Raw genomic sequence first — 22579 nt, forward strand, 5'->3', positions numbered from 1 at the left:
ATGATGATCTCCACAATCATGATAATGTTGGTCTTCCTTGTCGTACAGAGACTGTTCTTCACAACCCTTGTTATAGACCCCGGCCTTGACCCATTCTAAGAAAGAATTTTTGTTGAAGATCGAACCTGCGTGGGGGTGAAATCACCACCCGAATTAATAGGCCTACGTCCCCCTCCGCGTACCCATGTCTCCCAGGCTCTTTTGTTCTTTGACTATTAGCTCAAAGTAAAATACCGTTTCAATTGCTGAAATGTTGATTCGAATGAAAACGTGATTGCATTTTCTTGCACATTGGAATGTCAAATACGCCCTTTTCGTTTTCATTATCAGTAATCCTACGCCTACACGTTCTTCTATTAAGTACACTTTGTCCCTTTAAATGGGAGCACGTGGTTAGCTAAAGTTGACTTTCGTTTTGTTGATCCCAGGGCCTCCTCCATGCACCGCGTCCACGCCGCTCCGCCTCACAAACAAAGGAACGCCGAAGATTGAACATTCATACCGCACTGCAGACAATCAGCTGAGCACGTCTTGTACAACATTCGCTGTTACAACGCTCCTGAGAAAGGAGTGAAAGCCAGAGCTATATCAAGACTAGGAAACATATACATGCTGCCATTTTGCGAGAGGTGAAGCAGCATTGGAGAGGTTCAGGAGTTTTTAACGGTGTAAGAGAGTACAGATATCAGAGATCAAGGCAAAATGGCTGACACATCCGCGGCTGCCGGTGGAGATGCAGGTGGAGAGCCCGTGAAGCGAGGGCGGGGAAGACCCCGCAAACCCAAGCAGGCCGTCGAGGTAAGTCATCCCAAGAAAATAGCTATGTACCTATGGCCATGTGTTTTCTACCATTTGCTGTAGGACGTAGGTTCAATCTAGGTTCAATTTGGTTATACTCACTCATCCATGTTATCACAATTTTTTTAGGAATCATTCATGATAACTTCTTTGTCACATCATTCATAGTTTCATAGACCTACATCATGTATTTTATGCCTGACTCTGACTTACATGTAGTTACAATTCTGACAGATTATGTTGATAAAATAATCAAAAAAAGCTTTTGCATTACTTAGTCTAAGTCTAAGTCTAAGTCTAGAGTTGACTAGACCAGTTCACATACATGTATCTGTCGTCGTAATTTAGAATGTCTAGTTGCATGCAATTAATTATTATTGTTACATGTTGCTATGTTTGCCAGACCTTTGGTAATTAGATCAGGGCATTTTACAAATTTCAATACATTTGTGAAGATATCTATTGGAGCATTAAATAATATTTTACTATGATCAGGGAATCAAATGTCCTTCAATTCATTTTGGAGGAAAGAGTTTCGAAAGGAGGGAAGTTTTGAAAGAATTGTTATGGCAGGGGGGGGGGGAGTAGTAAAAACAGAAATGTGATATTATCACTAGTGGTGGTGGTGGCGGGTGGAGGGGCTGGGGGATGGGTGGGTACTCAGTAGCACCAGGCCAGGGCAGATCCAGGAGTTGCCAAAGAGGGGGCACAGTATTCCTAAAATTCACTGGGGAAAACAAAGATTTTCAGGAGTTTTAGGTGCCTTTTGAATTTTTTTGGACTCGTTTCTCTCATGAAAAAAGGTCACTTATCACCTCAAAGGGAGGGGGGGCACATTTTGTAGCACCAGGGCAGCTCTAGGATTTGCCAAAGAGGGGGCACAATATTCCTAAAATTCACTGGAAAAAAACAAGGTTTTCAGGAATTTGGGGTGGGGAGGGGGGGGGGGGCACATTTTGTACTTGTGTATTATAGGTATGACCTTCTTGGGTCTTTGGGACTAAAAAGGGGGGTAGTTGCGCCCCTAAAATTGGCAGTGTAAAATTATACAATTACTTTGGGGTTTGCTATTGTCAATGTTTTCAGCAAAAGGTACATGTATAATAATTTCTCTGTTTTGTTTGTTTGTTTTTTCCCTGAGCTGTGACGGCTCACAACTCATTTGAATTTTCATCACTGGTTGACAGGGAGAAGGAGTAGGGTAGACTATTCATTATCTGTGTTTTGGTTGTAATATTTTTAATTTCTTACAGTCCATTGCCATGGTATAGAGATTAAGAATATGCTACACGTAATCTAAAATTGCCCTGACTTCCCCTCCATCTACAAATTAATCCAACCTATCCGCACCTCCAGTTAAAACTCAGAAGAGTATTTTGGAGGACCAACAAACCAAGTACCAAGTAACAGTTTTATTAAAAAGTGAGCAATTTGAGTGGCTTAGAAGGTATGTAATCATAGATTTGAGTATTATCATTAATATTGTAGCTGAACTTTTAATTTCATGACTTTGTCATTCCATTAATATTAAGAAAGTTTCATACATGTAGGAAATATAATTATGTCCTTGAGAATAACCCAAACTCCACTGCACTCCACTGAAAAAGTGTTTGGCCTAACTTATAAGTTATTCCTCCCCCCCCCCCAGAATTTTTTTTTTTTAAATCCATGTATTTACATTGTACATGTACGTATGTGTTTGTGGGGCGGGGGGGGGGGGCAGTATTACACCATGCTTTAGTGTCATTCGCTATTGTTTTTTTAATCAACTGTACATGTAGTAATTTGTTTAAAGGACTCCCTTGAATTGATTACTTTCCCAGATATGACGAATAAGCTACATGTATTTAGTTCCATGAACATAGACCAGTTATTACATATGTACAGGAAGAAAATCATTACCGATAGTTGAAATGTAAAACGTTAGAAAAGTGAGCTAAATCTCAAACAATTATAATACCTCCTTCCTTCTCTCAAGTTCATTGTGTAATTCAGTTTTATTGTGGAGTATACAGAGTGCAAGTTGTTGAGAGGAAGCTTTGGTACTTCACTTTTATAACCGACTGCCTTCCTCCGTCAGTAGGGGACAAAGAACCTAGATTTGATCCTGTATGGAGTGTAACCTTCATTGATCATTGTTTAAACAGGTGATTGACTGAGATCAAGGAGTACCATGTACTCTACTCCCATTCACCATTGGCAAAATGTGGTGCAAAGTTCAGGATGAGATTAATCTCATAATTAATTTATCTCATGCCCTCATTTAAATGAGTTTATTATCTGTACTTTTGTGGATTCTTTATTATTTTGTAGTTCAAGGAGGAATGTGTATTTACATGATTACAAGATGGTATCTCCCAGAATCGGAAATGACTTGCACAACCAGAAACATCAGAATCTGTTTGCTTTTTAACAGCTTACATGCATCTCTGATAGACTGTATGAGAAACTTTCTACAACATGCTCGTCTGATTTACATGTACTTCATGAGAAACGTGTCTGCAACATTAATAGAACAGGAACTTTTGTGGTGTTTGTGGTATCTTGTTCTAACATGACCATATTGGTTTCACGTATCACCATGTCTACAATCTGTATTAAATTCTTGGTATATTTCTGGAAGTATCTAAAAATGAAGAGGAAATTGTTCATTATATATGATAATAAATTTTGTAAGAAAAAATGCTGAATGTAATAGAAAAAGGAGCAGAGGAAATCTCTTGACCAATAATGAGAGAAACAAAGTTGGAATACATGTATAACTCCTCACTTCCGGACACTACAGTAGCTGTACTCACTGAAGTATCCCGTTAACAACTAGATTATTCATACCCCTTGTGAATTTGATGATTTTTCGTAACTCAGGAATGAAAGGTGGACTGGTTAGATTAGGGCGTCTGTTGAATACTTTTAGTTTAGATGTACAGTAAGCTCAATATGTCACAATCTCAAGAAACAAAAATCAGGGCAAATCCATTTTTCCACAAACCTAAAAAGATACAAGATTTACAACATGAGGTAAGGGTATGAATAATTTAGTTGTTAAATGTATGTTCCCATTGTAATTCCTTTTTTGAAGTGATCCATTACTGTTTGAATAGTTTGTACAATGTACGTACATGTGGAGCAAGCTCTATTAAACTAAATAATAATGATAATACAAGGAAAATGTGTTGTCAATTAAATTATCAATTAAATTATCAATTGAAATTCAAAACAGTCTTCTTTGTGTAATATTGAAGCCCTAAACAAATTGCGCTTCAAAATGATCATGAAGTGCCTAAGAAAGTAAAAAATCTTTAAGTGTCCGGTTTTACCATACTCGTTTTCCCCAATAGATTGTAGTGTAATGAAAACCGTTAGGGACTCGCAAAATTTGATTTTGATTTTGATTTCAAATCATAAATATCTTGATAATCAGACAGGCGATCGGCTTGTAAAAGTCATGGGTTCCTGGCTGACCTAAAGGATTATAATTATCATTGCAGCATGAGCTAAATCCAGGATTTTGTTTCAGAATCTGAGACAAAGTTATAGGCTTACTAATCAAGTCTCAATAGTATTGACTGATCCATTTTCCTGCAGTATTTAAATCCTCCAAAACTACCAAAAGTCTTATTTTAAAACTTCTAATAAACAGTGACCTTTAACCTTTTCCATATAGGAATCGGATGAACCCAAAGAGAAGAGGCCACGAGGCAGACCCAAGGGAAGTGGAACCAAGTCACCCAAGAAAACCCAACCTCAGGTTCGTGTTATTTCTTGTACAATGTATTTAATGTTGTTTGTTTGTGGTAAATTCTTTGTTTGTCTGTTTGTTTTGTTAATGACTGACGTTTTAAAAGTGGGAATGAAGTTTTTAAGTTCAAGAGTGATGCTAGGAAAAGAATCTTTTGTAGACATTTTTGGAGAACATTTTTAACCAATGAAAATAAGTTAGTTAAGTGTAGCAATTAAATGTTCCTGCTTTTGATCATAGGCCTATTTATTGTACTACTACTTAATATTTGTTTTAAACATGAAAAATATACAATAAAATCTGATATCCAAGAAAGAAAAATAACTGTTTGAAAATGAATGAATTTGAGTTGTGTTTGGATAACCTTGCATATTGCACACCCGCTGCTTATGTCATCAACCAACATTAGTTTATTCTTTAGTTTAAACTTATTAGATTTACTTTCATTTCTTTTGATCTTGATTTTGATCTTGATTTTGATCTTGATTTTTATCTTGCCATAGTATTCATCTATCACCTAAAATAACTGTGAAATGCAATTCCATGGATATCTGAGCAGCAAAAGAAAACCAGTTTCGAGGTGGTCCTTTTTAATGATAATGCATGATTCATCTGCTTGGTATGTCAACCAAAGAAGATCTTTGCGATGTTTATTTTCCCACCATCTACTTCAAACTACAGTAGGAGAGGACTGTCTAGATTAGAAATAAAATGCATTTCCTCTGCTTGTAAGAAAAGAAGCAGAATGAAAACGAAACATAGAAACTGCATGGTGAGTTAAATGACCCCAGTCAATAGATATTGAAAAGAACTCCTTGTCTGAATAAGTTACCTTTGTCACTGTATCTACAGGCAATTTGCATGCCAGAACAGAAAAGAAGGGATTCAAAGGGGCTGAAGAAGAAGTGAAAGAAATGTACAACAGTCTGAAAAGAAAGAAAGAAAACTAACAAATGTAAAGGAGGGAAAATAATGAATTGTAAAAGGTATAAGGCATAAAGTTCTTGGAGAGGTGTGTGAATTCCAGGGTATTCCCAGCATTTGTCTAATTTCTTTACTTTGACAAATTCTATAAGAAAGCAAAGTTAAAGTCGATACAAATCCACCCAGCTACATGTAAATGGTTTGTTATAGATTGTAATTGTGAATATCTACCTGAGTATGGATATCAGCAAATCAATGTCTCTTACAATATTTAGCACAGCACAGCATATTTGATGGGCATTTACTGCTCTGCACAAATATGTGGGTATTCACTTTGTTTTTAGTGTTCAGAATTCACATTAATGCGTCTACATGTCAAATCTTATTGAAAAGCTGTAAGTAGTGCGATTTTTCTGTTGTGTACGGTAGGTCCTATTTTTGGGAAGCCCCCAAACCACCTTGTGAGTATGGTACTGTATACATGTCAGCATGCACAATTCATTGAGAAATATTTCAGGGACCAAAAATTGAAATCATGATATATTATTAGGGGATGTTTGAGTTTCATTTTCTATTTAGATCAGGATAGATTGCTGTGAGTTACCAGTGAAGTATTTCCAGGGTAGGGTGTGGAATTGGAAAAGGTCATTGATCAAAGGTCAAAGGTCACTGTATGACATTGCAATAATGAATGGATTGGGTTCACATCTTGTTTGATTGTGTAGGGGCATGTGATAAACTATTGTTTATGTTTTGGAAATAAAAAAAGAGTCATCGTAGGACAGTAAATTTGGACTGCCAAAAATTATTCTGATCTGTGACTGCAAGTCTCATAAAAACTCTCTCAATGTTGTTGTTTGATAGGCCTGTAGACCTGCTTTATAGCAGGTCCAGATTTTCCCCCCTTCTCTTTGGCCTCTCCTATTTTCTGTTTCCATTTGATTTTCCTAGACATGCTCACATGTTGTGTAAAATGACCAGCAAAGGTTTGTAAAATACAAATCAGCCTTTATGAATCAATACAGTTCAGTTCGGACTATGCACAGGCTCAGTTCCATTGCGAAATATGTGAAATATGTGTGCCCCAAGACCCAGTCCTTGCCCAGTTCTGGGATTTAATACCAGCACTTGTAAGGCATTGAATGACCCATTAGCAAGGACAGATTGACCGCTCTCTTTTTCATTGTTTATATGAGATGATTGACCTGACCTGACTAATTTTGATCCCTCTCCCTTTGAGGGTGGTACTGGAAGTAAGTTTAGGGGTCAACTGTCAAGTCCATCTGGACTGTCCAAGGAACATTTCCTTAGTCTGTTCGTCAGTCTGTCCATCTGTCCTTGTGTCCATCCCGTATCCTATCGTCTCATATTTATCAAGGCTTCAGCTTTTAATTGTTGATTTGTTAACATTATTCAAATTGGATATCAAAGTACTGGTATATACATGTATCATGGATTTTATGGTAAAAATAGACCTTTTGCAAGAACCTACATGTACCACCAAATTATATCATAATGCAGAATGTTGAATGTAGTTTATTCATATCTCAGATATTGGGTAAAAGTACATCCAGGGATTTACACAATATAAAAAGGCGTTGTTTTTGTCTTATTCAGAAGATACTGATTACTGAATAATGTAAAGCAATAATTCTTTTGCGGTAGGCAAGGCAGGAAATGATGATGGAGGAAATAATAAGAGATTGATATGAGAAGACATAGATGTGGATTGTGAAGATGTTGTATATTGTGAATTACAACTCTATTTGTTGAATATTACTTATTGAAAGTTATTCATCAATTGTTTGCAATATGAAAACAGGAAAAGAAAGTTAGCCAACAGGTTCTCTGATTTTCAATCACCTTGTAGGTACATGTACTTGTAACATCTGGATGCGGAGTATATATTTAGACACTAAAATGTTCTTTTTGAAGAGATAAGGCTTTTAAGTGATCATAATAGACATTACATACATGTACATGTACCTGCTTTATGCTTATACCATAGATAATAAAGGATAAAGGTGAATTTGTTCAAACACATACAGCTTTTAATGGTTTGAAATCTTTCTTATCTTTATGTGAGATAATTCATCACAGCAAGTATCCTCACTCATTATGACTTACACATCTATCTGGATAGTGCCTTTATGTTGGTTATTAAAGGTTGTGAGAGGTTCAATTTTTTATTTTGTTATTTGATGATTATAGGCAGATACCAGTGGTGCCAAGCGAGGACGAGGAAGACCAAGGAAACGACCAGTAAGTAAATCAAACTCATCCAAATTTATGTGTATTTCTACTTTTGTAGATGTTATGTGATCATAACCAGAAGGGTATTAACTCTATGTAAACATATGTGACTTAAAGCCCTTTTATTTAGCTGTCAGCAGATGGTGTGTATATATATATATATGTACAATACATACATATAAACAAAATCCATGAACTCTTTGTTTGCTCCTTCAATTTATCTCCTCTCTCCAAATCTGGCACTATTAAGTGTTATTTCCCCCCTTTCTCTCCCTCTCTCTCTCTGTCTCTGTCTGTCTATCTCTCTCTTTCTTTCCTTTTCTCTTTTTACTGTATTTTATATTCTTTTTCAGTTTTTCCACTGTGTTTTACAATCCACTATTTTCTCTCAGTTGGCCTAATTTCCCCCTTAAAAAAACAACATGAATATTTAGGCAGTATCATTGCAAAGATGGTGACCTTGATCATAACTGTATTATCTTTATTATCTGTATTATCCATTTTGTGCTTCTGAACACATTCCATAGATCAATGTATTTGGATATGAGTACATATTCTAGAAAAAAGAATCCTTTACAAATGGGAAGTTTTTATTTCCGATGAAAGAATAATTTGGCTTAGAGAGAAACCAAAGAGATTGAATGTGTTCATGCTTTATAATGGGCAGATGCAAAGCAGGTGCAAGATATATCATAATATCGTCTGTATTGTTGATGGGATTGGGGGTGGGGATAGAGGTTATTATTCAACTTATTATTGTCATTGTATAGATGTGTTTAGAAAAAGGATTAAATAAAAGGATAGTCAGGACATCGGTAGTCACTGTTAGACATGCAAGAGTTACGGTATCTTTCTATCAGATAAACTGAGTTTGATCTCATTCAGAGAAGAAAAGTAGAGATGTAGAGTACATCTAGCTTAGTCCTTGAACCGCCTGCCTGACAAATCAAAGATTGTGGGTTCAAATCTAGCCCTTATGTTGAGTGTTAACGTGCCCCTACCCTGTTCCATAGACACAGGCTGTGTTTCCATGGACAAAATTCTGCACCTCAGATAGGATGTTAAATGGAGGTCCCGTGTGTAGGAGAGGCACCATCTACATGTATACATGTGAAGAACGTATTGCACTATTTGTTAAAGTGTAGGGGGAATCCCCAATAAAGTAGTACAGTACATCTGCACATCCCAATCAGTTATTTTTGTTTAGGTGTTTGGTTCCCTTTTGATAAATCATCCTTTGATTGGCATAAAGGGGGCCAACAATAATTCTTGTCAATTTCTGAAATGTTCAGTTTACATTATATCACTGTAAATGAAATCTGTAGTAAAAACATGGCAATTTGCTGTTCCGGAAATGTACTTGTAGGCCTAAATTTGTTTGTGCTCTTCTTCTAGGCATAAGATAAAAGAGTCTATACATTTTTACTTACCAAGTACTAGCTCTTTCGGACTGAAAACAAAATTATATTGTTTTTCAAATATACAAAAAGTCAAAAGCAACAGTTTTTTAGTTTGTATGCATGCATGCCTCTATAGACTTTATGGCTCTGTATATCTTTGAATAATAGTCTAATATCCCCTAGTATATTGAAAAAAATTGGGGAATGCCACATTCTCTAGCTCTGCACCTGCTGTATTTGAATGTGAATAAAACCCCATGAACTGTGTAGTATTATGTATGGGAGAGGGTCCTACAATGAGTATATAACCCAGCCTGCACACAGTCACTCACTTACTGTATGGCAGAGCTAGCAGTGTAGCTAGGCTGGAATGGAAGCCTGATAAAAAGCAGCATATTAAATCTCCAGCCATGGTTGTCCTCTGTATGAACCCTAGAGTGTCAAGTCAAGGCAATGTCATTGCCCTAGCTTTATCCATGAACACATACCACATGCCTATTAATGAAAAGAGGAAAATCCTACATCCTCTAGTCTACTCCCAGCCAATTTTATGTTTTCACAAGATCGTCATTTCTCTCTGCTAGTTTGTTTAAGGGGTTTATTTTGGATTAGTCAATATTATCTGCTTAGTTTTCATTCCAATCGGAAGGATAATGTAACAAACCCATCTTGCATTACTAGCTGCTGTAAAAAGTGCAGCTTGTAATGAAATTATAAATGACTTTAGGCTGTGAAGAGGCTAATCAGCTTGCACACTTGTGCCTCCCATAACTGGCTGAAACCAAACTTCAAATTGAGAGGAATGCGCCAGTTTCCCTGGGGTGGTTATATCACAGTAAATGTCTCAATGCTCTGCAAGGTGTACAGAGGAAAGAAATATGAGTGTAGTTGGCAATTTTATTCACATTTATTAGCATGCAATATCTGTTTGTCACAGCTTAAAACTGAACATTTCTAAATTATGTGTAGACTCTATACATGGACTATTATGTTGAAACCCAGTTTGAATTTTGTGAAAATACAGGTACAGTGTATGTCTAGAAGTTAGAACTCTAGATCTGAAGTCTTGTGCCGTGTATTCCAAGCAGATATTACCCAGTGAATTAGGAACGATTAAAATATGTTTTAAGATGCATCTGTACATGTAAGATTCTACCTAATTTTGACAACCTCTTTGTCACTGCATGACGTCATTCAACAACCCGTACGCATTATTTTATGAAAAGTTCACTGATATATATCTGACCCTTGTGAAATTCCAAGTTTCCCTTTAATTTTTAGGGGGGGGCATGAGAGATTTAAACAAAAATTGTTAAAAAGGTACACATGTGTACATGTAGTGGGTTGAATACATAAATAAAACGAGCAAAACTTCAGTCCAGTATACAGGTGTATTTCAATGATCGTTTCGTAAATAGGCCTACTGCATAGAGTGGTTACCAAATAATTTGTTTACCAGTATATTAGTGAACATTCCTTTATCATCCAAATGTCTATCAAGTGATTTGGTCATAAACTGCTCAATGACTCGACTCTTAATCGAGCTAGACGTTTTAATCAGAAAACATCACACACGAGCACAATAAAACACAGTACAGTAATCAATATATTGTCATCATTAAAAAAGGCACTGGTACACTGTCAGGATAATTGCACTGAAAAAAAAAGGTTTACATTATGTATCGAGCTTTCGTATGATTTTCTATGAATATTACATGTACACAATTATGTATTGTCATACAATTATTCTAAAGATTAATGATGATAGCGTCGACCAGTCTAGACATAGAGTTATTTGATATCACTATTAATTGTTTTTTAATACAGCCATGGTCTATTTGACTATTTGTACCCTGTGCTTCTATCTTTCTTGCACAATTTTTTAGTCAATGAATTGAAAGGTACATGTAGTAATGGAAGATTTTATTAGACTTATGGGCAGGCTACTGGCCAGTCGGAAAGGAACAAGTTAACGACACGGCAAAGGCGGCCCTAAGCTTTGTCATTTTTGAGAAGTCCACTACAGCCAGTAAGGCGAGTATCACAGCAAAACGCAATATTGCCTTGACGTACTTCAAAACCTGCATCTATACCGCACAATATAAATCAAAAGAAGCATGTCAAGAGGAGAAGAAATTGAAGAGCGATAGATGGAAAAGAATAATTGATCAGGAATTAGAAGAGGTGATGAGAAGAAATATAGGAAGAGGAGAGGGAAGAGGGTTCCCAAATGTGATTCATGCCAAAGAGTTTCATCTACTGCAGATGTAGAAGTATTATTGAAAACTTTCTTCAAGATGTTGACTTATATGTTACCGAATTATAATTTGTGTTGTTTTTTGTTTATCTAATATAGGTAGAGGAACCTGTGGAAGAAGAGGAGGAAGAGGAAGAGGTAAGAAATGCTAGAATTTGATGATAATTTTAAAGTTCTGTTTGAAAGGGAAAGTAGGGAATTTGAACTGCGGATAGTGTGACAAAGTGTTGATTACAGTGCATCATTGTGGACTTTGGAAAGATAAGATGACTAATAGGATCCCCATGAAATATTGAAATGTGATTTAGAGAGGGGTGTAAACAAATATGGTTATGATATGATTTAAAGGGCCCAGTGGCCAAGGGCATTTAATTAAGTAATTTAAGAAATAAGAATGGTTCCAATTTTCAATAGCTATTCATTGTGAGGAAGAGATCGGTGTAGCAAGACATATGTGTTTTCGACAGTATCCATTGGCTTTCTTTTGTATCTACAGGTTACCTATCCGTGTCCTCTTTGAAACCTTGAATACACTTGTTAATTTTGTAAGCACTCTGAATAGTCTTTTGAAAAATGTACTTCTCATTATCATAACAAGCTTTGACAAAATTTCTGGATCAATAAATCAATAACCAAAATCCACTTTAGATCTTATTCACTGTTTATGATTATGATCCAACTGTATTTCGTAGTGACAAGTGATTACTCTAAATTTTCATTGCATCACTAGGAAGCAGTAGCTGAAGATGACGAGTAAAGAGGAGGAGGACCATCCATCAGATGAAAGGAGAGAACAGTGGTCTCTGAAGAGTCTTTATCCATCCATCCCATCCCATCTCCTCCCGAAAGGATGGTATCATCATTGCCACCACAGCAACCCTACAAAACATGCATAGATGAAGACGAAACATGAGAGCTTTTTTTACAAGAAATAAATTGTCATTGCCTTTGCAACAATCATAGGAAATAACCCTTACTGGTAAATAAAAAATAACAAAGTAAATCTTGGTATGATTTGTTCACTGGATGTAAAACTTCACTGAGCTTGTACAGTGTACATGCGTGTATATAATTTTACTTGTATACAACTTGCCTTAATCAAAATTTGGATAGGTACCCATAATGCACTGCAGGATACATCGGTCTCGTTCCAGACATAATGATAGATAATGCTGTACTGCTTTGAACCGATGTGTCATTCAGAGTTGGTTCTCCATAGTTCTTCAAGTTTTTAATGTGAGATCTGATAATTGCAAGAATAGATACTTGATAATCATTAAATTCAAAAGAATTCAATAAAATTGTACATTTTAGCATTGCCTGCACCTTGTTAATCAGACGTCTATGACTCCAGTGGAAGATAAACAAATGCTCTTGTACATTGGTCAGACAGGATATTGGATCTGTATGAAATTTTGAACATTTAATCACAATGTACACTGTATCTATTGCAATGACAATGAAAGGCTGGCTTATATCAGTATTCTAGTAATCATTTGACAGAGTTTCAAGAAATTGGAGGAAAAAATTTCTCTTTCATAAGACCATTGATTTTCATAACACAAATTGTAACATAATCTTGTATATGTATTCTCCATTTCAATTGTGATTTTGTACATTACACGTTTGTTTGTGACAGACATTAAGTTAACAATTTATATTTTTGTTTGATAGTTAGTGTGTTTTTTATATATATTTACCACAATTAAAAAAACAATGTTGTCCAGAAAGAAATGATTACTCTGTATGTTGCAAACACTTCAAAATATTGTCTCATTTTGTCATCAACAAATACTGTTACTTTTATCAGCTTGTAATATGTCCATTATGATTTGTTACGATTGTTTCTAGTGAGGGTGTGCACCGGTTTGTATTTTTCCAAAAAGGATGAAAACATCTTGACACTAAACTGGTAATAATAGGGACATGTGTTACTGCGCTTTATCACAGTTTATGTGAGTGCAGGATGGTCAATGTCTATGTCATTCCTAAAACCTCAAAGGAAAAAAGGAACAAATATTTCAGGAAGGTTTGCAGCAGAAAAAGGAAAGAAATACACAAATATATATTCCATAATATGGTCCTGCTGCTGTAGAGAATATGTAAGGTATGAAAGTCCATTGAATTAACGCTCTTTCCCATTAATTTGCACCAATGTCTTCTTGAATACCAGGTGTTGTCATTTACATCTTTGTGTTTCTGTACATATAGAGGAGGAAAATACACGATACACACCAATAACCTAGCTGTTCAAAGATTGCTTATTTTCTTAAAGTTGGATTGCACAGCAAAAATTAGCAGATTGCATACTGATACGCTAAAACCAGTGTCTCAAATATATGTCGGAAACAAAAACCTTGTGAAATTGAGTAAAGTGCTTTAATTTGAGTCATTTTACCCGTACACAAGAAAAAACATATTCTTAAATCATCAGAAGCTTTTTCACAAGTTTCACCAATCATAATATACTCTTGCTATTTTGTGGTAGTGTTCACACATTATTTGGTCTTTGTTCAGTTTCTGTTGTGAATTTTAAAGAAAATGTAATGTGAACAAGTCTACCTCACTTGAATAGGGGTGCTCTGAGCAAACCTCATGCTCGATCATGAAGAAAGAAAATGCAATAGTTCATACAGATTTATTTTGATGAAACCGAGACAACAGGGCCAATTGACATATAAAAAAATAGTGAGAAATTGAAGGTGTTGTGCTTAACAGTTTCATGGAGCAAGCATTTGTTATTAAAAAGAAAGCAACACATGGTGTCATGTAAGAAAATATCTTTTGTTCATGTCAAGCAGAGGACATCGACCTCAACACAATATCAAGGTTCAAATTTGAAATCATCTGTCGGTTGAAGTTTTGTGCGATATCGTGCGATATATGATGTAACATAGCGGTTATGCTGCAGTGTTGGTAAATTTTAAACAGGTGTAAAGGTGTAGTGCTTCTAGTCTTATGAAATGCATGCTGTCGAAATAGGTATCTTGTATCATATTCACCCATCGCCCTCCCTCAAAATAATTTCGACCCATTACACCCGTATCTTTTTATTTTAAAGTCGGGGCCCAACACCATGTTCCATTTGCTTTGCTTTGATCTGAGAGAGGTTTCTGATAGAACAATGTGCTGTGTGACCACAAAGCATTTGCACTTTTAGACATCTTATTTCGGCACTGGGTTCTAGTTCTCTTCAAATGCAGTCGAGGGCATTGGTATCTTTTGTTGTACTGTAAATGCGTTTTTCCAGATTTAAAGTGTCATTATGCGGTTCCATTTTCCAAACATCCGTCTATTGTTGATACAATCCTTGCCGTGTTTTTTTTGTCATGAGTGGATTGAATATGATTATGTTCAGTATCAAAGCACCATAATGTCTGCTGGAGCGAAACAAGTTGATGGTCCATGAATGGTATCTTAGGTACATCATAGGTGGGATGATTCCTTCCTATTCTAATCATATTTGCTTGTCATCTAATGTAATGTAATCAATGTTAAAACCAAAAAGTATTATTAATGAATATAAATATAATTATTTTGTCATGAAATTGCCCTAATTCAACTTCATGTATGTATTGTTGGTTTGTTAACTTGTGTCACTGGGCTGTACAAGCAGCCATGTATTCAAAGCTTTTGCTATGTGTGGTTGTAACATACTTCTCACAATGTTTGCTGATGTATGTCCGTCTCCATTTTACTGTTTATAGATTTAAAACCAACTCATCATTTTGTCCTCAAAAATATAGAAAACCAAAACAGGAGAAAAAGGAAGAAGCAATAAACATTCGCTTGATTTTCTTAAAAGTGTCTTGGCACTGCATGAAGAAAGATTTAATAAAAATTCCATCATTCTCTCTCTTTTTCCCATTTAATGAAGGAAAACACAGGCGTGTTATTTTAGACCAAAATAAAATGGCCATAAAACAGGGATGCCAGTTTTCAGGCAATAGCCTGAATTCAGGCCCTGGCAAGTTATTTTCTGACCATAGTTTAGGCTTTTTTGTGTACAAAATTGCTCATTCTAGGTAATTTTCAGGCCCTCCGATCAATTTTAACTGGCATCCCTGCATAAAACTCCTGAATTGCAGTCTAAACCTCCGTACATATATTCAATCTGGTTAGTGCTCTAATCTCAATAGCATTTAACAGATCTCTGCCCATTAGAATTTAAAAATGCATGTAGGTTTGCATGTATAAGTGAGTGGCTTGTTACATCATAGTTTGAAAAGTTCATGTATGAAAGTTCATTGATAAAAGTGTTTTCTATGCGTAGTGTGATGTTTTGTAGCTTAGGAATAGTTAACTTTTTTAAAATAATGAATTGTTTGTGTACTATAGTGCTTGTGAACAGCTTTTTACATTTAAATATGTTTTGTGACAATGCTAATTTTTCATGTTTTTAAAAAATAAATGTGTACTGTTTCAGTAAAATATGTAGTAAGTTGTTTTTATTGGTCAGTTTTACACTAAATTTGGAATCAAGACCCAGTTTTACCGTCGGTTAAAATCGGCCGAATATACCAAATCGCAAATGTACATGTATTTAGATTTCATTCTTTTTCCTTCCACAATTGTAACTAGTGACTACCTCAAAGCTTGCCAGGGGAATAATAATAATAATAATAATAATCTAATAGTCCACTCCAAATTTTATTAAACCGAAACAGAAATTCTTTTTTGCCCAATTGATCGTGAGCCCGGCAGCCACTGAGTAGCGCCAGATCGACATTGGTCTATCCCTTATTGTTGAACGCCAAACGAGGTAGCAACAACTCCCATCTTTTAACGTCTTTTGGTATGACGTGGCCGGAGTTCGAACCCACGACCTCCCGGTTGCTCTACTGACTGAGCCAACACTCTGGTGACAGTCTGATATAGCAACATGTAACTGTATTCTGGCAATTAAAATTCAATGTACTCACAACATGCTAGTACAATAGTTCATCACTAGCTAAGCCCTTGGAGTATAAATGCGACCATTTTAAGTACATTTGTGAACAGGTCTGTTTTATGTATTCACACTCTACTCGTCTATAAACATATTTGTATACATATTTCTTGCATACCTCTTAACCAAAGTTGCCCCATTCCTCACGATTTGTAATAAGGTTCTTGAAAGAAATATCCTAAACTTTAATTCATAAGCGAGCAGGGATATCACAAACAGCTAGTGAATCAGGATTGGACAAGATATTGATTTGGTGTATGCCTGGAAGAATCATATTACAGCATGTACACAAAAAAAAGTCTCCTTTTTTCAGACATGATGCATTTATTGTTGCCACACATTGCAGTACAGAATAGAACTATAGAAGTGACACAGGACAATCAAAATGATCACAAATTCATTCAAATTTTGTACTAAGAATATACAGAAATCGTCCAGTAAATACTAGCCGACAGAGGCTATACTTTTACCTCTGCCAACACTTACTCATACTTTACTAATGTCGCCCATAATCATTCAACTTAAAAACTTTCATCATTAGGTTTTCCATTAGAAATCAATTTGATCCATTATATTTGTTGGCGAGTTCATGGACATACTTGTGCAAATATATTCTCAATCTTAATTTTTCCAGAATACATTAAATATTTTATTAGCTACATTTGAAAATCCTAATAAACGTATATGAACTGTTGCAACATGCTCAACAACCTTTTGAAAAGATATTCGGGATCTTCCTCACGACATGTTTCTGTATTCTGTAACATCCCACAATTGAGGATCCTTCAAAATCCTGCAGATACATCTTCAGAACAATGCAAATGTATAACATGCTCTATTAGTTGACAACATTAAATGTGGCAATAGTGTCATTGCCATTCACTGGACACAACAGCTTGAGGCTAACACTTAAGAGCTGAACAGTAAGATTTTACCAGGAAAATGGTAAAGAGCCTCAAAGTGGGTTTCAGCAGTGATGATAAACATGTAAGGCTTCATCCACACATGTCAAAGTAAACGTGCCCCCCCCCCCAAACAAAATCAAAACTGCCCCAGAAAAATGAAATGAACAAAGCAAGTGCAATTGAACCACCAGGCTCAGTTCCATTTATTCGCTGATGACACACAACTCTCATCTTGCATTTCGACCAACTGTTGCTTAGGCTACTTTCCTTCAGATGGAACAGTGTATCAGTCACATATAAACATGGTTGAGTTCCATGACTAAAACTAAATCCAGAAAAGACTAGGATGATGGTACTGGGATCTTATCACAGCCACTCGGCTTTTCATTTCTGCAATCCGGACTTTGGAGGTCATATTATCTCTCCATCGGGTTCAGTTCGGAATACAGGAGTTGTCTTTGACCATAGATTTTTTTTGGGGAGGGGGTTTACTGTGTCATATGTAAATGAGGCTTAACCCTGTCTCAAATTTTAAAAATATAATCATTCACAAATCTTTAACAAAATCTAAAAAGAAATTTAAAACATCTCATCTGCAGAATAGTATATGTACAAGTACTTGTCAATTATTTGGTACACTTTTGGCTTCACAAACAACAAGGCAAGAGTATGATGTGGAATGCACATATCAACAAGTACTGAATACTACAGCACATAGTGTGGCAGGAAAGTGAATAAATAGGTGAACCATGTCCATTCATTCACACAACTATAGAGAGAGAGGACATCCACATCCATACACAAAGCAATATATGATTTCATACAAAGGCATTAATTACAAGAAAATGGAATAATACCTCAGAAGAAGTTGACCATAGTGCACAATTATTACATGATGCATACATATTCTTATGTAACATTTTATAAATATTACAGCATTTTACTACATGTAAATCATAGATTCTCAGAATGATCAGATACTATAATTTCACATCAGATACCTCACAAAAGAACCCTCATGTACTTTAAAAGGATTCAAAATTTTACTGGAATGGTCACAATTCAGCACGCTTACATTATTTCAAGAAAAACCTTGATTAGGCCTTTAAAAAAATTTTGTATTGCCCTTTAGGTGCTAAAACATGGGTCGGCCGGTCAGAATCTTTTTTTTTTTATAACTCCCTCTTGGGCTGATATTTCTTAGTTTTGAATGCTTTACCGGTACCGGTAATACATTTTTTTCTAAAAAAAAAGTTTAAAAAAAAAAAAAAAAAGCAGACCGTCGATTTCAAAATTTTGGGTCGGTCGCAAAGGGCAATACAACATCTTTTTTTTTAGGCCTTATGAACACCATCCAACCAATATTTCTTGCTTTATTTAACTAACTCAAAAACAGGGACTTCTTTGTACTCCAACTTTCCTGAATTATTCACTATCCTAGCCTCGTTTTCAGCTTGGGTGCCATCAATCAAGGGGGGAGGCAAGCAAAAAATATTTTTACAAGAATTATATCGACAGTAATTTCAGTAAATAATATATCCTGCTCCAAATGAAGAATAGTGAGTAGAATACAGAATACAAAGAAGTCATTCATCAAAGATTGATTCTAAAGCTGCCTCTGAGTGGTTATATCACATTCAACGCCGTGGATTCTAATCATTTCTCCAAACCAATTTGCAACCCTTTTTTAATGCATTTTCTTTCTCATCTGTATTGAATAAGCTTATTGATGGTATTAGCAAGATTATAAATTGTGTTTGTATCCTAGCTTTTAGGCACAAAAAGTCTCGAAATAGATTTCCAATTTTTAATTATGTTTCCTTCTTGGGTATGAATTACTCCCAACGAAGTGGAAAGTTGTATTATCAACCAACACTTACATTATTACCTTTGCATGCAATCTAATTTCCAATAAAAATGCACTTTTAATATGTTAAAAAGCAAAATACCATTAGGCTTTGTAAACTAAAAAGTTTATTGCATGCATCATTAAGCCTTTTCTTGCTTCCTCTCTTCTACTATACTATACTTTGAGTCGGCCATCTTGAAACTTTCACAAACTTTAAAAAGATACAAAGATATACATCGACTTGCTTGCATAAATAAGCCTTTTTTTTTTAACTTAAAAAGGACCGTATACATGAGCTACACATATTAGCAAAAGCAATACATGTAGAATGCTCATCATGTAATTCCAGTGGCCATATATATCAGCAATACATAGGCCAGCAAATAATTCAAAATCTATTTTTTTTAAATGGTTAACAGCAAAATCCTTTTGTATCTTCTTATTGGAAAGTTGAGACTAAAAATTGATGTACTAGCACGTGCAAAAACTGTTGGAAAGAAACACCTTAAGTCTCCAAAGAGGCGCGATAGCTCAGTTGGTAGAGCAGCGGTCTCGTAATCCGGTGACCCGGGTTCGAAACCAAGTCAATGCGTCGGTGCCCCTTGATAAGTCACTGTAGGATATTGAACGAGACTTGCGGAGTTCATTGTCCGTCTAATTGTGACTTAACCAATTGCATTTCACAATGCACGAGCTAAAAACATGCATTATTTGTTTCATAACATGTGTCTACAATATGAGTATAAAGTCACGAAATTGATGGTTGTTATCACCAAATGCACTCCGCGTGCATATGGTAAAAGGTTAATGCATGCACACGTGATCCATTTTGATGCTTCACACTGGCTACTTTCTTGGAACCATTTCATAACACCCATTACGGTGCTGCTTTTGGAGTCAAAACCCAGAAAACAAAGTGCTTGTGAATTTGATGACATTCAGATCTTTGTGTGAAACAATACAACTATTGAAGGACCAAAACTTCTTCCCATCAATCATACAATGCATGAAATATCATGTTCACAGCTATTTATACTATTACCATCTTAAGTTCCTACAGTAATAACAAGTGCATTTGGTTTTGTTCAGAATTATAGCAATATTAGAAGATTTATAAGCAACAATCACTTTCTAACAGATTTTACAAAGATTATGAACATTTCCACTCCATCAACTCAAACAAGTTTATACAATGTACAAGATGTACCAGCAGTAACAGTTATGAGGGAAAACAGAGGCAGCATTTGACGGGAAATGAAGAAAACAAAAATCATCCCCAAAGCAATACAAAAAGCCTAAGCATAGATAACAAATTAGCACATTTCTGCATAAAAATAAAAATACATCTCTTTTGCTTCATATAACATCAGCAGAATCCTACTCTAATTATAAATTCAGACCATCAATTTTCAATATATGATTTTAATATCTTGTACGTTTTGTGCATTCCTTGTTAATTGCACACAAATTCTAAACCCTTTTGTCTTTGAATATGATTGACAATTGAATAGAAATGGATCTAAATCTGATATTTATTATTATAATATACTCTCTGATATTTGTTCTTTTTATACTGATATTGCAAGCAAAAAACTATTTGGCAAGAGAAAAAAATTGCAGCTCATTCTACTGAAATGCCCAGTGCTAAAACTCAGAATCATTCAGCATATGATAAATAAAAGTGATTTAAGTTGTATCTCATTTCCAACTTCTCTCTTCACTAAAGAAAACTTAAAAGATAGATGTCAACATTTTGAAAAATATACAGAGAAGACAAATATATTTTCTTAAGGGAAAATTCACTAAGTTTGATAAATTTGAAATATAAAAAAAACATCTTGGGGGTAGATGACTGTCAGACATTATGTCAGTATGGGGAGGTTGTGATAGGGAAATAAATATAATCAGATAAGAAGGATATATACTTTTCATCCTTCTGCGGTACGTGCCATAATGACATCGCTACTAGGATTTTTTCCTTCTTCACAAACAGTTGACTATTCCTATGTCCTCTGCAATTCCGAGATAACATTTGATTCTCAGATTCTCTTTGTCATGAGCATATATATATTCCCAACCATATTCATTATACTGATAGTTCACTAGGTCCTTTGAACCTACTTAAAAAAAAGAAAACTTTCTTATAACTGTAATGTGATCCATTAATCTTGGTCTAAGGAGACACGAACGAACGAACGAACGAACGAACTGCAATGATGACAATAATCCTCTTATCCTCACCTTTATTTTCACACCTAGTGTACATACATTTTGCCTGACCAGACAAATCCCCTTTTTTTCCTCTTGTTTTTGGATAGGCCTGTAGAGGGCGCTTATTGAATAGGGAGGAGGTAGAGCTATATTAGCCAGAGTTTGTGTGTGGACTTGGTAAAAAGCAAGGTCAGAGTTCGAAGTGTGTAGTTACTGTATACAGATCAAGTGTGTCACGGTACACACAGCTTAAAGATAAACTTGAGTTCTGGTAAAAAAAGAAAATGAATTCTCACAGAATATAACGAAACTTACACTGAATGTTCAAGATTACAAATAAATGTCATGTGCCAAACAATTTTGGAAGAAAATGTATACTGGTTGAGTAATGAGCATAGAAAGATAAGGAAATCAGGGTAGTACTAGCCCCGACACCATGTGTGTTGTCCCATATACATCTTTCTGTGTAAGTGATTGTTACTTTACCAAGACTCTGCCAAATTTATGATGATTTTGATGACTCCAGAACCTTGCATTACACACCATTACTTACATGCTACATGTATATGATCAACTGTTTCTGATCCATTCCACACCTTTTCTTTCACAATGCAATCGCATTACCAGAACTCAAGTTTATCTTTAATATTCATCAGTACAGCCACTATGTTGGTACTATTGCTGTAATTATTTTGATTTTTTACTCCATGACATGTGTTAGAGTTTGGTCTGTGTTCATAAAGACAAGGCCCAAAGGGAATATAATATCATTTCCAAACTCTGTAATTGTTTTTTGAATAACCCTATTCATGAATCTGTGCTTGTGACGCTCTTGATTGCTCTCATAATGATAGACCGAGTGAATGTGAGAGAGAGAGAGAGAGAGAGAGAGTTGTTGAGCAAGTCTGTGTGTGTATATGTGTGCATGCTATGCCATATACAGTCAAACCTACTTTAGTGACCACCTTTCTACAAAGACCACCTGTCTACAACAACCACATTTTTGGTTTCCCTTGAAAATGGTTTCTAAATTGAAACATGTACTAAAGGAACCTGTCTACAAAGACCACTTTTTGTGTTTTCTTTGGGCGGTCACTATAGACAGGTTTGACTGTACTTTGGCAAGTGACCCATTGCGTTCACCAAATTAATGTGACCACTCGGGAGTGGGATTGTGAGCAAAGAGTCACATGAGAGTGAGTGAGAAAGCCCCCTAAAAACACTACAGCTTTCATATCTAATTGACAGGGGGAAAACAAACCTCTTTGGTATTAAAGACAAAACAAAAAGAAAAG

At 35.5% G+C, this 22579-nt stretch overlaps 1 protein-coding gene across 1 annotated transcript; it reads left to right on the forward strand.

Moving 5' to 3' along the window:
* Positions 1 to 413: 413 nt before the first annotated feature.
* Positions 414 to 15762, forward strand: LOC594110 (high mobility group protein HMGI-C). Its single transcript, XM_795707.5, has 5 exons — positions 414 to 798; positions 4463 to 4546; positions 7673 to 7723; positions 11471 to 11509; positions 12102 to 15762. The coding sequence occupies exons 1-5, from the start codon at positions 703 to 705 to the stop codon at positions 12126 to 12128; spliced, it is 297 nt and encodes a 98-aa protein (XP_800800.1). The 5' UTR covers positions 414 to 702; the 3' UTR covers positions 12129 to 15762.
* Positions 15763 to 22579: the final 6817 nt, after the last annotated feature.

The sequence above is a fragment of the Strongylocentrotus purpuratus genome, unplaced genomic scaffold, assembly GCF_000002235.5.
Source record: "Strongylocentrotus purpuratus isolate Spur 01 unplaced genomic scaffold, Spur_5.0 spur5_scaffold_6, whole genome shotgun sequence".
Taxonomy (NCBI): Eukaryota; Metazoa; Echinodermata; class Echinoidea; order Camarodonta; family Strongylocentrotidae; genus Strongylocentrotus; species Strongylocentrotus purpuratus.

What these genes read in the sequence shown, in the direction of transcription:
- LOC594110 (XM_795707.5), top strand. Translation starts at nt 703, where the DNA reads ATGGCTGACACATCCGCGGCTGCCGGTGGAGATGCAGGTGGAGAGCCC. An exon ending in CCAAGAAAACCCAACCTCAG is followed by an intron (nt 4,547 to 7,672) that starts GTTCGTGTTATT and finishes TGATGATTATAG; the next exon opens with GCAGATACCAGTGGTGCCAA. An exon ending in AAGAGGAGGAAGAGGAAGAG is followed by an intron (nt 11,510 to 12,101) that starts GTAAGAAATGCT and finishes TTGCATCACTAG; the next exon opens with GAAGCAGTAGCTGAAGATGA.